General features: G+C 54.5%; 1 protein-coding gene across 2 annotated transcripts; it reads left to right on the top strand.

Moving 5' to 3' along the window:
- Positions 1 to 4: 4 nt before the first annotated feature.
- Positions 5 to 14,631, top strand: rnf212b (E3 ubiquitin-protein ligase RNF212B). Of its 2 annotated transcripts, XM_088634299.1 has the most exons (15): positions 5 to 591; positions 2,085 to 2,205; positions 4,382 to 4,434; positions 4,520 to 4,594; positions 5,407 to 5,513; positions 5,858 to 5,918; positions 6,017 to 6,045; positions 6,172 to 6,183; positions 9,277 to 9,317; positions 11,628 to 11,658; positions 11,771 to 11,828; positions 12,784 to 12,841; positions 12,933 to 12,972; positions 13,116 to 13,213; positions 14,296 to 14,631. In XM_088634299.1, the coding sequence occupies exons 2-15, from the start codon at positions 2,103 to 2,105 to the stop codon at positions 14,331 to 14,333; spliced, it is 804 nt and encodes a 267-aa protein (XP_088490425.1). In that variant the 5' UTR covers positions 5 to 591; positions 2,085 to 2,102; the 3' UTR covers positions 14,334 to 14,631. The 2 variants fall into 2 exon arrangements, with proteins under 2 accessions (XP_088490425.1, XP_088490426.1); XM_088634300.1 differs by lacking the exon at positions 6,172 to 6,183 and having other exon boundaries at positions 7 to 591.
- The last annotated feature ends 113 nt before the right edge of the window (positions 14,632 to 14,744 follow it).

The following is a 14,744-nucleotide window of genomic DNA, read 5'->3' as shown; positions in this document are numbered from 1 at the left end:
GTGTGTCTATATATCTGACACTATGTGTCTGTGTGTGAGTGTGTATGGAGGTGTGTGTCATAATATTTGGGTCAGACTGTTTAGAGTCAGACAAAATCAAAAACTCCATATATCCCCAAGGCCAAAGACAGATTTTTTAAACTCAAGCGTATGTTCATGATGCCGTCTAAATCTGAAGGTCATATTACTGCTGTTGCCGTGTTTGTTTTTGTAAACAAACCTTGTGCAGAAAAGAGAGTGACCAGAGTCCGTCGCATTCTCTCTTTCCGGTTCCGGCCGCACACACTTCCGCCCTGACGGCGAGCTCGCTCGGCTAGCGCCCCATCCCCCCCCCCCCCCCCCCCCTTAGTCTTGCTCACAGTGCGCAGGCGCGATCCCAAGACCCGGCGAGCATCTTCGTGTTCCTCACACCCCCCAGTGCGCATGCGCGCTGCCAAGAGCCGTCTCGCCTCTGCCCTCGAGGTCGGGTTTTCGGCGGGAAGGTGCGCGTGAGCGAGGCGCCGTCTCCGAGCGCGGACACAACTGACGAGTTTTTATCACTTTATTTCACTTACTTTTCCACCCCAGAGCCTTCCTACCCCCGGAGACCGGGTACGTGACGCCGCTCACTTCCTCTTTTCGTACTGGTTTTAGTAGGTCGCGCTTATCCTTCGTTTTTTTTTTCATTTTAGTTTTTTTTTTTCGTGAAGGGTAGTGCGGTTTTTAGATTACGTGTCAGCCCGATGTCTGTAAAGGCGCATTTTGATCCAAACCGACAGACTGAGGAGGCCCCGGCGTGTTTTTGACACAGAAACGGCTCACCGTCAGTAATACTGTGGGGAGCGGGCAGTCTGGACTGTAACAGGCGCCCGGGTAATATTGAACATGAAGATCAAGACCTGCCCTGGTTCGGTTACTGAAGCAGACCCAGTCATTTACTCAGTCAAATAAGAAAATGCATCTTTTTTTAAACAATGGAATTTTGTATTTTATCAAAGGAAATTAATGCAATATTCATTCATGACTTACTACCATTATAAAAATCTTGTATAATAATTAAAATAAGCACTTTCTTAGACCTTGACATTGAAAAGTCCTAGAAGGTTGTCAAAAAGAGCTGTTCCATCCATCCTCTCACAGCCTCATCCAATACAGGGCCAGGAGAGCTGGAGTCTATCAGCACTGTAGGCTACAGGGTACAGAGACAGGGTACAGCCTGGACACACACAGACACCAGACACAGAGACAGGGTACAGCCTGGACACACACAGAGACAGGGTACAGCCTGGACACACACACACAGAGACAGGGTACAGCCTGGACACACACAGACACAGAGACAGGGTACAGCCTGGACACACACACACACACACACACACACACACACACACACACACACCAGACACAGAGACAGGGTACAGCCTGGACACACACAGACACAGAGACAGGGTACAGCCTGGACACACACACACACCAGACACAGAGACAGGGTACAGCCTGGACACAGACACACACACACACCAGACACAGAGACAGAGTACAGCCTGGACACACACACACACACCAGACACAGAGACAGAGTACAGCCTGGACACAGACACACACACACACCAGACACAGAGACAGAGTACAGCCTGGACACACACACACACACCAGACACAGAGACAGGGTACAGCCTGGACACAGACACACACACCAGACACAGAGACAGAGTACAGCCTGGACACAGACACACACACACACCAGACACAGAGACAGGGTACAGCCTGGACACACACACACACACTCACACCAAGACTTTGAACTGTGAGAGGAAACGAGAACACCTGGAGGAAACCCACAGGGGGAACATGCAAACTCCACACAGACAGCACCCCAGTTCTGGAGTTGAACCCCAGTCCCCAGCGCTCTGTGGGAGCAATCCTGGCCACTGTGCCATCCTGCTGCGTTACAGAGATGTTTCTTTTCTGGGAGGAATCGCGTGTCTGTAGACAGCATGTGCTCGTGCTTGTAGCTGGCGACAGGCTGCTGGCGGCCGCAGAGCGAGGCAGAGGAGGGAGCAGAGTCTCACCGGCCCGGTCTGTGTCCTTCCTCCCCTCCCCAGCGCTGCAGTGACCTGGCCATGGACTGGTTCCACTGCAACAGCTGCTTCCGCACGGAGGGGCCCGGCTTCTGCGTGTCCAGCTGTGGGCACATCTTCTGTGGAGGGGCCTGTGCCACTCCAGGTACCGCCGGGCAGGCCCGCCGGGACAGCTCTCAGGAGGCTGGGGTACCACCGGCAGAGCCCCACCTCACTCCCCGACTGGCTGACACCCCCACTGACTCACTCCCTGACTGCCTGACACACTGAGGACTCACACTCCGACTGACTGACACCCCCACTGACTCACTCCCTGACTGGCTGACACACTGAGGACTCGCACTCCGACTGACTGACACCCCCACTGACTCACTCCCTGACTGGCTGACACACTGAGGACTCTCACTCCGACTGGCTGACACCCCCACTGACTCACTCCCTGACTGGCTGACACACTGAGGACTCTCACTCCGACTGACTGACACCCCCACTGACTCACTCCCTGACTGGCTGACACACTGAGGACTCGCACTCCGACTGACTGACACCTCCACTGACTCACTCCCCGACTGGCTGAAACACTGAGGACTCGCACTCTGACTGACTGACACCCCCACTGACTCACTCCCTGACTGCCTGACACACTGAGGACTCGCACTCCGACTGACTGACACCCCCACTGACTCACTCCCTGACTGGCTGACACACTGAGGACTCGCACTCCGACTGACTGACACCCCCACTGACTCACTCCCTGACTGGCTGACACACTGAGGACTCTCACTCCGACTGACTGACACCCCCACTGACTCACTCCCTGACTGGCTGACACACTGAGGACTCGCACTCCGACTGACTGACACCCCCACTGACTCACTCCCTGACTGGCTGACACACTGAGGACTCGCACTCCGACTGGCTGACACCCCCACTGACTCACTCCCTGACTGGCTGACACCCCCACTGACTCACTCCCTGACTGCCTGACACACTGAGGACTCACACTCCGACTGACTGACACCCCCACTGACTCACTCCCTGACTGGCTGACACACTGAGGACTCGCACTCCGACTGACTGACACCCTCACTGACTCACTCCCTGACTGGCTGACACACTGAGGACTCGCACTCCGACTGACTGACACCCCGACTGACTCACTCCCTGACTGGCTGACACACTGAGGACTCGCACTCCGACTGACTGACACCCCCACTGACTCACTCCCTGACTGGCTGACACACTGAGGACTCTCACTCCGACTGACTGACACCCCCACTGACTCACTCCCTGACTGGCTGACACACTGAGGACTCTCACTCCGACTGACTGACACCCCCACTGACTCACTCCCTGACTGGCTGACACACTGAGGACTCGCACTCCGACTGACTGACACCCCCACTGACTCACTCCCTGACTGGCTGACACCCCCACTGACTCACTCCCTGACTGGCTGACACACTGAGGACTCGCACTCCGACTGACTGACACCTCCACTGACTCACTCCCCGACTGGCTGACACACTGAGGACTCGCACTCTGACTGACTGACACCCCCACTGACTCACTCCCTGACTGCCTGACACACTGAGGACTCGCACTCCGACTGACTGACACCCCCACTGACTCACTCCCTGACTGCCTGACACACTGAGGACTCTCACTCCGACTGGCTGACACCCCCACTGACTCACTCCCTGACTGGCTGACACCCCCACTGACTCACTCCCTGACTGGCTGACACACTGAGGACTCGCACTCCGACTGACTGACACCCCCACTGACTCACTCCCTGACTGGCTGACACACTGAGGACTCGCACTCCGACTGGCTGACACCCCCACTGACTCACTCCCTGACTGGCTGACACACTGAGGACTCGCACTCCGACTGACTGACACCCCGACTGACTCACTCCCTGACTGGCTGACACACTGAGGACTCTCACTCTGACTGACTGACACCCCCACTGACTCACTCCCTGACTGGCTGACACACTGAGGACTCTCACTCCGACTGACTGACACCCCCACTGACTCACTCCCTGACTGGCTGACACACTGAGGACTCTCACTCCGACTGACTGACACTCCCACTGACTCACTCCCTGACTGGCTGACACACTGAGGACTCGCACTCCGACTGGCTGACACCCCCACTGACTCACTCCCTGACTGGCTGACACACTGAGGACTCGCACTCCGACTGACTGACACCCTGACTGACACCCCGAGGACTCTCGCCCTGACGGTCACGCGGATGTGAGCTGGTTGTTCCTGAGCCCCTCCTGTGTGAGTGTGTGTGTGTGTCTCCTGCAGACAAGTGCAGCGTGTGCGGAGCGGCCTGCAGGTACCTCCAGCTGTCCGGCAAGGTGAGCACAGCGCAGGCGCCGCTGCCCTCGGGGCGGGGGGGCGCGCCCTTGTCTCTCACTACCTGTCCTCTGCTCCGTCCCGCAGCTCAAGCCCGAGGAGCAGGTGTATTTTAAAGACCTGGGGGAGCTGTGCAGAGGCCGCCTGCAGCACATCTCCAAGGTCAGTCCCTGTCCCCCTCTGTCTCTGAGGGGGGACCCCCCAGGAATATTACAACCAGACTCCTCTGCACCTCTATAGCGCCTTTCTGGACACTCCACCCCTCTCCCAGCGCTGTCCAGTACTGGGGATCCCCTCCACCCCCCCAGTGTGATGATGCTCCAGCTCTCCGTGGGGAGGAGAGCAGAGTGATGAGGCCAGTTCAGAGAGGGGGGTGATTAGGAGGCCATGACTGGTAAAGACCAGGGGGAGTCTGTCCAGGACACTGGGGTCACACCCCTACTCTTTCTGAGAGACACCCCGGGGTCTTGACTGACCACAGAGAGGCAGGACCTCCGTTTCACGTCTCATCTGAAGGACGGCGCCTTGTTTACAGTCTAGTGTCCCCGTCACTGTGCTGGGGCGTTAGGACCCACACAGCCTGCAGGGTGAGCGCCCCCTACTGGCCCCACTGGGTCTCCCACCCAGGTACTGGCCAGGCTCACACTGCTGAGCTTCAGGGGGCTGTCAGCTGTGAGCTGCAGGGCGCTACAGCTGCTGGCTGTGAAAACCCAAGCCACTTCAGGAGCCCGGGGCAGCAGCCCCATGACTCGCTCACTCCCTGTCCCAGCAGTCTTCATTCCCGTGTTTGTGACCCACAGACTCGGGGGGAGGAGCCCCCACTGGCCGGGTCGCTCACTAACCGTCTCCCTGATACCGGCGCCTCCGGGGGTCACACGCACCCTGGTTTCTGTCTCCTGTCAATTCCTGCGCGCCGCACTGGTCTAGAGGACTTCGTGTGAGTGACCTGGGGCTCTCTCCTGCCGGCCCCGCAGGTCTCCGCCTTCCAGCGCAGCCACAGGGAGAGAGCGGTGGCCTTCTTCAAGCACCGGCACTGCGAGCTGGAGAAGCAGCTGGAGCAGCTGCACAAGGACAGACACAGGTTCTAGACCTCTCTCCCAGTGCGGTGTTGATGTACTGGAGTGTCCAGTCAGTCAGTGTGTCTGTATGAACCCCTCTCTCTCAGTGCAGTGTTAATGTACCGGAGTGTCCAGTCAGTCAGTGTGTCTGTATGAACCCCTCTCTCTCAGTGCAGTGTTAATGTACCGGAGTGTCCAGTCAGTCAGTGTGTCTGTATGAACCCCTCTCTCTCAGTGCATTGTTAATGTACTGGAGTGTCCAGTCAGTGTGTCTGTATGAACCCCTCTCTCTCAGTGCAGTGTTAATGTGTCCAGTGTTAATGTGTCCAGTGTCCAGTCAGTGAGTGTGTTGTTCTTTTTTTCTCAGGGAGGTCTCTGAACTGAGAAAGCAGATCTCGGAGATGAAGAAGCTTTTATCTCAGAGCAGGGTGTGTTGTACAATTTAATTTTTTCCCTCCCTTCCTACTACAGTGTCCAGTCAGCCATTTTCTCTTGGATTAATTCCTCTCTCATTTCTTGCTTTTAGATCTCACCTCTGCCTTTGCAAGCAAACAGGTATTGGTGTTAATTGCAATTGCTATAAAGATTGTGAACTCTTCTCTTTTGTTTGCACAATGTGTGGCAATGTGCTTTTCTTGATTTAGTTTAAACAAAGAACATTCTTCTGTGCTTTACTTTCAGGTCCAAGGACAGGTAATGAGATAATGACAGTGAAAGCTGATGAGTTTCATTTTTTTTGTTGACAAAGGGTCAGTTCTCAAATATCAGTACACGGACATCTCCATTCGGTGTGATAGCACACTATAACGCTTCAGGGTTCACGTGGGCACCCTCACCACTGCCGCATAGGTCAGCCCCCCACCATCAGGGACTCGAACCCAGGCCTCCAGCATCACTCAACAGGGACCCAGCCGCTTGAGCCAAAGGGAGATCTCCCCTCAGCCCGGCGGCTGCGGTCCCTCTAATCCACAGGGAAGGGCGGTGACGTCACCACGCTGGTTAGCCGGCTCTCACAAGCGATGGAGGCCGTATGCGTTACAGCGCACGGGACCCAGCTTGTGTCTGTCACCCTGTTATTAATAACAACACTGCTGTAGATTCTCCACCACTCTTCATCCTCCACTGTAACACTTCTCATGCACTTTTCATCCCTCAGTATAACACTTCTCATGGATTCCAGATCGCTTCACCACTTAGGTGCCGTGTCCCCCCTCCTGGATGACAATCAGCAGACATTATGCACCAGCAGCCCCACTGCGTGGATCAGGGGGATGAGGGAGAAAAATGTTGCATCGGTTTGACTAAGGGGAAGTAGTGGTACAGTGTCTCTGAGAGAAAGGAGTGTAGCTGGAGACTGTAGTGACAGTGACGCAGTGTCTCCGAGAGACAGGAGTGTAGCTGGAGACTGTAGTAACAACAAATACAGTGTCTGTGAGAGACAGGAGTGTAGCTGGAGACTGTAGTGACAGTGACACTGTGTCTCCGAGAGACAGGAGTGTAGCTGGGGACTGTAGTGACAGTGACGCAGTGTCTCCGAGAGACAGGAGTGTAGCTGGAGACTAGTGACAGTGACGCAGTGTCTCCAAGAGACAGGAGTGTAGCTGGGGGCTGTAGTGACAGTGACACTGTGTCTCCAAGAGACAGGAGTGTAGCTGGAGACTGTAGTGAGATTGACACTGTGTCTCCGAGAGACAGGAGTGTAGCTGGAGACTGTAGTGACAGTGACGCAGTGTCTCCGAGAGACAGGAGTGTAGCTGGGGACTGTAGTGAGATTGACACTGTGTCTCCGAGTGATAGGAGTGTAGCTGGAGACTAGTGACAGTGACGCAGTGTCTCCAGGTGACAGGAGTGTAGCTGGAGACTGTAGTGACAGTGACGCAGTGTCTCCGAGAGACAGGAGTGTAGCTGGAGACTGTAGTGACAGTGATGCAGTGTCTCCGAGAGACAGGAGTGTAGCTGGAGACTGTAGTGACAGTGATGCAGTGTCTCCGAGAGACAGGAGTGTAGCTGGGGACTGTAGTGACAGTGACGCAGTGTCTCCGAGAGACAGGAGTGTAGCTGGGGACTGTAGTGACAGTGACACTGTGTCTCCAAGAGACAGGAGTGTAGCTGGAGACTGTAGTGACAGTGAAGGAGTGTCTCTGAGAGACGGGAGTGTACCTGGGGACTGTAGTGACAGTGACACTGTGTCTCCAGGTGACAGGAGTGTAGCTGGGGACTGTAGTGACAGTGATGCAGTGTCTCCGAAAGACAGGAGTGTAGCTGGGGACTGTAGTGACAGTGACACTGTGTCTCCGAGAGACAGGAGTGTAGTTGGAGACTGTAGTGACAGTGACGCAGTGTCTCCGAGAGACAGGAGTGTAGCTGGGGACTGTAGTGAGAGTGACGCAGTGTCTCCGAGAGACAGGAGTGTAGCTGGAGACTGTAGTGACAGTGACGCAGTGTCTCCGAGAGACAGGAGTGTAGCTGGAGACTGTAGTAACAACAAATACAGTGTCTGTGAGAGACAGGAGTGTAGCTGGAGACTGTAGTGACAGTGACACTGTGTCTCCGAGAGACAGGAGTGTAGCTGGGGACTGTAGTGACAGTGACGCAGTGTCTCCGAGAGACAGGAGTGTAGCTGGAGACTAGTGACAGTGACGCAGTGTCTCCAAGAGACAGGAGTGTAGCTGGGGACTGTAGTGACAGTGACACTGTGTCTCCAAGAGACAGGAGTGTAGCTGGAGACTGTAGTGAGATTGACACTGTGTCTCCGAGAGACAGGAGTGTAGCTGGAGACTGTAGTGACAGTGACGCAGTGTCTCCGAGAGACAGGAGTGTAGCTGGAGACTGTAGTGAGACTGACACTGTGTCTCCGAGTGATAGGAGTGTAGCTGGAGACTAGTGACAGTGACGCAGTGTCTCCAGGTGACAGGAGTGTAGCTGGAGACTGTAGTGACAGTGACGCAGTGTCTTCGAGAGACAGGAGTGTAGCTGGAGACTGTAGTGACAGTGACACTGTGTCTCTGAGAGACAGGAGTGTAGCTGGAGACTGTAGTGACAGTGACACTGTGTCTCCAGGTGACAGGAGTGTAGCTGGGGACTGTAGTGACAGTGACACTGTGTCGCCGAGAGACAGGAGTGTAGCTGGAGACTGTAGTGACAGTGAAGGAGTGTCTCTTAGAGACGGGAGTGTACCTGGGGACTGTAGTGACAGTGACACTGTGTCTCCGAGAGACAGGAGTGTAGCTGGAGACTGTAGTGACAGTGACACTGTGTCTCCGAGAGACAGGAGTGTAGCTGGAGACTAGTGACAGTGACACTGTGTCTCAGAGAGACAGGAGTGTAGCTGGGGACTGTAGTGACAGTGACACTGTGTCTCCGAGAGACAGGAGTGTAGCTGGAGACTGTAGTGAGAGTGACACTGTGTCTCCGAGAGACAGGGGTGTAGTTGGAGACTGTAGTGACAGTGACGCAGTGTCTCCGAGAGACAGGAGTGTAGCTGGGGACTGTAGTGACAGTGACACTGTGTCTCCGAGAGACAGGAGTGTAGATGGAGACTGTAGTGACAGTGACACTGTGTCTCCGAGAGACAGGAGTGTAGCTGGAGACTAGTGACAGTGACACTGTGTCTCCGAGAGACAGGAGTGTAGTTGGAGACTGTAGTGACAGTGACGCAGTGTCTCCGAGAGACAGGAGTGTAGCTGGAGACTGTAGTGACAGTGACACAGTGTCTCCAGGTGACAGGAGTGTAGCTGTAGTGACAGGAGAGAGGTGATTGTGTCAAACGCTGTGTCTCTCTTCCAGGCCCGACAGGCTGACTCGACCGGTGGCCATCACCTCTCCAGGTACTGACACCCCTCCGAAGCCCCCTGGCTTCCCGCACAATGTCATGGGTATGGTGCTGAAGGGTCTCTGAGAATCTAGATACAATCAGCAGCTCCTGGCAGTGTCAAAGGCCAGTTTCACAACAAGGGGATGCTGGCTGAGATGCAGTGGTCCCAGATTCAGTGGTCAAAGCAAACGCTCATGTAAATGATCAAGTGTCGATCCCCACAGGAGAGCCGTTGATGTGCAGTACCAGTCCACTAGTTGCTCCACCTCCTCTCTGTATGGTGCCTCATCGTGGTTACTGATGAGGCCCACCACTGTCGTGTCATCAGCAAACTTGATGATGTCATTTGCACTGTGCTTACCAGTGCAGTCATGAGTCATCAGCGTGTTATTTATGTTATGTTATTACATGTTACTGTTATTGCTATTGTGTTACTGTCTATTGTCTTATCTTCTGTCCTATTTATATAATGCACCTGAGTGACTAATGAGAAACACTTTTCATTATACTGTGCACCTGTGTAAGTTTAATGACAATAAAGTTGAATTGAATTGAACAGGAGTGGGCTGAGTTCACAGCCCTGGGGGGGTCTCCGGTGTTCATTATCATGGTACTAGAGATGTTGTTTCCAGTCCGCACTGTCTGGGGTCTCTAGGTCAGAAAGTCCAGGATCCAGTTACAGAGGGAGGTGTTAAGGTTCAGCAAGCTCAGTTTTTCTATCAGTTTCTGGGGGGTGATTGTGTTGAATGCTGAGCTGAAGTCTATGAACAGCGTTCTTACACAAGCATCCCACTTATCCAGAAGGGACGGGGCCAGGTGAAGGGCGAGGGATACGGCATCATGGGTAGACCGGCTGGGACGATGCGCGAACTGGAGGGCGCCCAGAGGGGTGGGGAGTCATGTGACCCATGACCGGCCTCTCGAGGCACTTCGTGATAACTGGTGTGAGCGCCACAAGCCGATAGGCACTGAGACAGGACACAGTAGACTTCTTCGGCACTGGTACAGTCATGCTGGTCCTGAAACAGACAGGGATGACCGCCTGGCCCAGGGAGATACTGGTCAGGTCCAGCAGCCTGACCTGGGTTAACTTCTGCTAGTGTCTCCCTCACATCAGCTGCGGGCAGGAGGTATGGGCAGGAGGTATGGGCTTTCCCGCAGGCACTGTGTTTAGTGCCTCAGATCGCGCACAACCGTCATTCAGCACATCCGGAAGTAAGGCACCTCCCTCACCGGCGCGTGGAGGAGTCCCGTAGTCGGTACTGGCCTGGATACCTGGCCACAGGCGCCGCGGGTCTCTGGTGGCCGCGGGTCTTCCGCGCGCAGTTGCGCTTTGCCTCCCTGGTGGCGCCAGGCAGGTCGGCCCTGGCAGTCCCAAGGGCTTCCTGGTCACCTGATCCGAATGCTGCGCTGCGAGGTCTCGGCCCTGGTTTCTGGCTGGCCCATGTGATGACGGATTTAGAGACGGGGACATCATCTCCGCACTTGTTGATGTAGCTCGACGCAGGTGCTGCATACTCCTCTCGATTGATGTCGTTTTCATAGGTAGCGGCCTCCCTGCACATACTCCAGTGTGTGTGCTCAAACCAGTCCTGTAATGCTGAAGTGGCTCCCTCTGGCCATACCCTGATCTGTTTCAAAACCGGTTTGGCACGCTTGAGCAGCGGTCTGTATGTGGGTCTGTAACAGTGGGTCTCTGGGACGTCTTATTTGAACATTTGTACACAGGGAAACGTGTGTTGTGTATCGTCACCATTAAGAAATATTGGGTTAACCCAGTGAGCTTGAATGATTACTCTTTTCACCAAAGCTGTGCCTGAGAACAGAGAATTCGGTGCCTCTGTCCAGACCAACCGCTGGGGTATATTCTGCAGGAATCACTTCCAAGGGGGTGTTACGATTATTTATTTTACGTACTGATTATTACACTTGGTCATTTCCTGATCTTTTCTATGTTCGTACTTGTGACAGTGTGGCTTTCAGCATGCAGGTCGACCTGTAAACTCCTACATCCTGCGCCAAACACCAAACAGCTGCCTGAGCCCTTGAATCCCTGAGCCCCTCAGCCCCTGAACCCCTCAGCCCCTAAACCCCTGAGCCCCACTGTGGGTCCCCCTATTTCTGAGCCAGATCCTCAGTGTCCCGGGCCGGCCAGGCTCTCAGGTCCCCCTGCAGGGACGCAGACCCCTTCCCGAGCGCCCCGTTTCGACACCTCCAGTCGTCCGCCTGTCCCCCAGGACTCCCTGCTGTTTCACTGTCTCTAGGGGGGCTGTCTTTGTGTGTGCTGACTGGGCTGAGTCTCCTGTTTCCCTGTTTCCCGCAGTGACTCCCAGGCCCCATGGCCTCGCAGACAGGTAAGAGAGACCAGGCCCCCCCAGGAGCTGCCCCCACACCCGCTGTCTCAGTCCAGAGTCTCCTCCACCGTCAGGGGGTAGAGATCGCTTCAAGGTGTGTCTTATCTTTCAGCCACTCCAACACTGACTCACTGGAGAGATACAGAGCCAACCTGTCTGACAATATTACTGTGAGTCTTACCCCCTCTCTCTCAGTGCAGTGTTAATGTACTGGAGTGTCCAGTCAGTGTGTCTGTATGAACCCCTCTCTCTCAGTGCAGTGTTAATGTACTGGAGTGTCCAGTCAGTCAGTGTGTCTGTATGAACCCCTCTCTCTCAGTGCAGTGTTAATGTACTGGGGTGTCCAGTCAGTCAGTGTGTCTGATGAACCCCTCTCTCTCAGTGCAGTGTTAATGTACTGGAGTGTCCAGTCAGTGTGTCTGTATGAACCCCTCTCTCTCAGTGCAGTGTTAATGTACTGGAGTGTCCAGTCAGTGTGTCTGTATGAACCCCTCTCTCTCAGTGCGGTGTTAATGTACTGGAGTGTCCAGTCAGTCAGTGTGTCTGTATGAACCCCTCTCTCTCAGTGCAGTGTTAATGTACTGGGGTGTCCAGTCAGTCAGTGTGTCTGATGAACCCCTCTCTCTCAGTGCAGTGTTAATGTACTGGAGTGTCCAGTCAGTGTGTCTGTATGAACCCCTCTCTCTCAGTGCAGTGTTAATGTACTGGAGTGTCCAGTCAGTCAGTGTGTCTGTATGAACCCCTCTCTCTCAGTGCAGTGTTAATGTACTGGAGTGTCCAGTCAGTGTGTCTGTATGAACCCCTCTCTCTCAGTGCAGTGTTAATGTACTGGAGTGTCCAGTCAGTGTGTCTGTATGAACCCCTCTCTCTCAGTGCAGTGTTAATGTACTGGAGTGTCCAGTCAGTCAGTGTGTCTGTATGAACCCCTCTCTCTCAGTGCAGTGTTCATGTACTGGAGTGTCCAGTCAGTGTGTCTGTATGAACCCCTCTCTCTCAGTGCAGTGTTAATGTACTGGAGTGTCCAGTCAGTCAGTGTGTCTGTATGAACCCCTCTCTCTCAGTGCAGTGTTAATGTACTGGAGTGTCCAGTCAGTGTGGGTGTGTATTGATTACTGTCTTTCTCAGTCTCCTAGCTCCTCCACCAGTGTGTCAGGCAGAAGTACGCCATATAATTTGACCTTCAGTGAGTATATGCATAAAAAATAAAGTATAAGAATTCAAAATAACAGATAAGACCCATGGAGAAATCTGAAGTTTGTATTTTAAATGTGCAGGAACTCCAACAAACTCAACAGGAAGTGCTGTTGTTTACAGGTAAAACTGCTTTTATTACTGTGCCATGTCTTATTCATACGAATTAATCCTCATTCAAATGAGGAGGTTTCTTGGGCTGGTGGGTTAGTGCTAGTGCTGTAGGGTACATACAGTCCGTGTCTGTATTGCTCTCTCTCTCTCAGGCCAGGCTCTCTGACTCCGTCTCTGTTCCAGTCCGGCTCAGTGTCCTGGCTCCACTCCCCTGTCAGTCAGCAGGCAGGGCCCAGATCTCAGTACAGTGGTAAGCAGCCCGTCTGTCTTCTCTCCTGCGTCTCCCTCTGTCTCGCGCCACGCGTCTGAGAACAAAACTGTTCTGCGTGTGTGGGGGTTTCCTCTGTCCTCAGCTGTCCTCCCGCTGTTCTGGGGACACACGGGGTGAATATTGGCCCTGGTGTGTCTGGTGTGTGTGTCTCTGAGTCAGTGTCTGTGATGGACTGGTGTGTGTGGTGTGTGTCTCTGGGTCTGTGATGGACTGGTGTGTGGTGTGTGTCTCTGGGTCTGTGATGGACTGGTGTGTCTGGTGTGTCTCTGAGTCAGTGTCTGTGATGGACTGGTGTGTGTGGTGTGTGTCTCTGGGTCTGTGATGGACTGGTGTGTGTGGTGTGTGTCTCTGGGTCTGTGATGGACTGGTGTGTGGTGTGTGTCTCTGGGTCTGTGATGGACTGGTGTGTCTGGTGTGTCTCTGAGTCAGTGTCTGTGATGGACTGGTGTGTGTGGTGTGTGTCTCTGGGTCTGTGATGGACTGGTGTGTGGTGTGTGTCTCTGGGTCTGTGATGGACTGGTGTGTCTGGTGTGTCTCTGAGTCAGTGTCTGTGATGGACTGGTGTGTGTGGTGTGTGTCTCTGGGTCTGTGATGGACTGGTGTGGGGTGTGTGTCTCTGGGTCTGTGATGGACTGGTGTGTGTGGTGTGTCTCTGAGTCAGTGTCTGTGATGGACTGGTGTGTGGTGTGTGTCTCTGGGTCTGTGATGGACTGGTGTGTGTGGTGTGTCTCTGAGTCAGTGATGGACTGGTGTGTGTGGTGTGTGTCTCTGAGTCAGTGTCTGTGATGGACTGGTGTGTGTGGTGTGTGTCTCTGGGTCTGTGATGGACTGGTGTGTGTGGTGTGTGTCTCTGGGTCTGTGATGGACTGGTGTGTGTGGTGTGTCTCTGAGTCAGTGTCTGTGATGGACTGGTGTGTGGTGTGTGTCTCTGGGTCTGTGATGGACTGGTGTGTGTGGTGTGTCTCTGAGTCAGTGATGGACTGGTGTGTGTGGTGTGTCTCTGGACTGTGTTTCGTCTCGCAGTCATGATGATAATCCTAACGAACAGTGCTCTGTTTCAGACACACCCACGAGATACGAGGGAGGCCTGGCGCTGTGAGGACACTGGCTGACTCTCCGTCTCGCCCCACCCCAGGGGTCCCCAGCGTCCTCCCTCGCTCCGTCACCCCGGGCACAGAACCACGTTTCAGTACCCGGCCGGACAGCCGGGATCTCGGGTCTCTAGTGCAACGGTCTGTCGCTGCTGCCGCCATTGGGGACCCGCTGGTAACCCGGGCTTCTCCTACTGTCGCCCCCCCAGTTCTCCTCAGTGCCCTCGAGCGGCTCGACCGCTTGCCGCAGTCTTTAACTGCCACAGCGCCGGGCGACGTGTACACCAATAAAGTGAAGGATTGGCACTAGGCGTCCCGCGTGGAGTGACGAGCGCAGCTCTGCGCAGCCTGGAGCTCTTCTTGACCCTGCTCCTCGGGTCCTGGAGCAAGAGCTCCCTTCTCGTTGTGTGTGTGTGTGT

This window comes from Lepisosteus platostomus, chromosome 6 (genome assembly GCF_059453375.1).
Source record: "Lepisosteus platostomus isolate fLepPlt1 chromosome 6, fLepPlt1.hap1, whole genome shotgun sequence".
Lineage (NCBI taxonomy): Eukaryota > Metazoa > Chordata > Actinopteri > Semionotiformes > Lepisosteidae > Lepisosteus > Lepisosteus platostomus.
Note: the sequence above shows the minus strand (reverse complement) of the source record. Positions and strands in the feature narration are given on the sequence as shown.

Excerpts from the sequence above, each read along its gene's own strand:
- rnf212b (XM_088634299.1), top strand. The coding sequence starts at position 2,103 with ATGGACTGGTTCCACTGCAACAGCTGCTTCCGCACGGAGGGGCCCGGC. Across the intron at positions 5,514-5,857 it reads CTGCACAAGGACAGACACAG|GGAGGTCTCTGAACTGAGAA; the intron begins GTTCTAGACCTC and ends TTTTTTTCTCAG. Across the intron at positions 5,919-6,016 it reads AGCTTTTATCTCAGAGCAGG|ATCTCACCTCTGCCTTTGCA; the intron begins GTGTGTTGTACA and ends TCTTGCTTTTAG.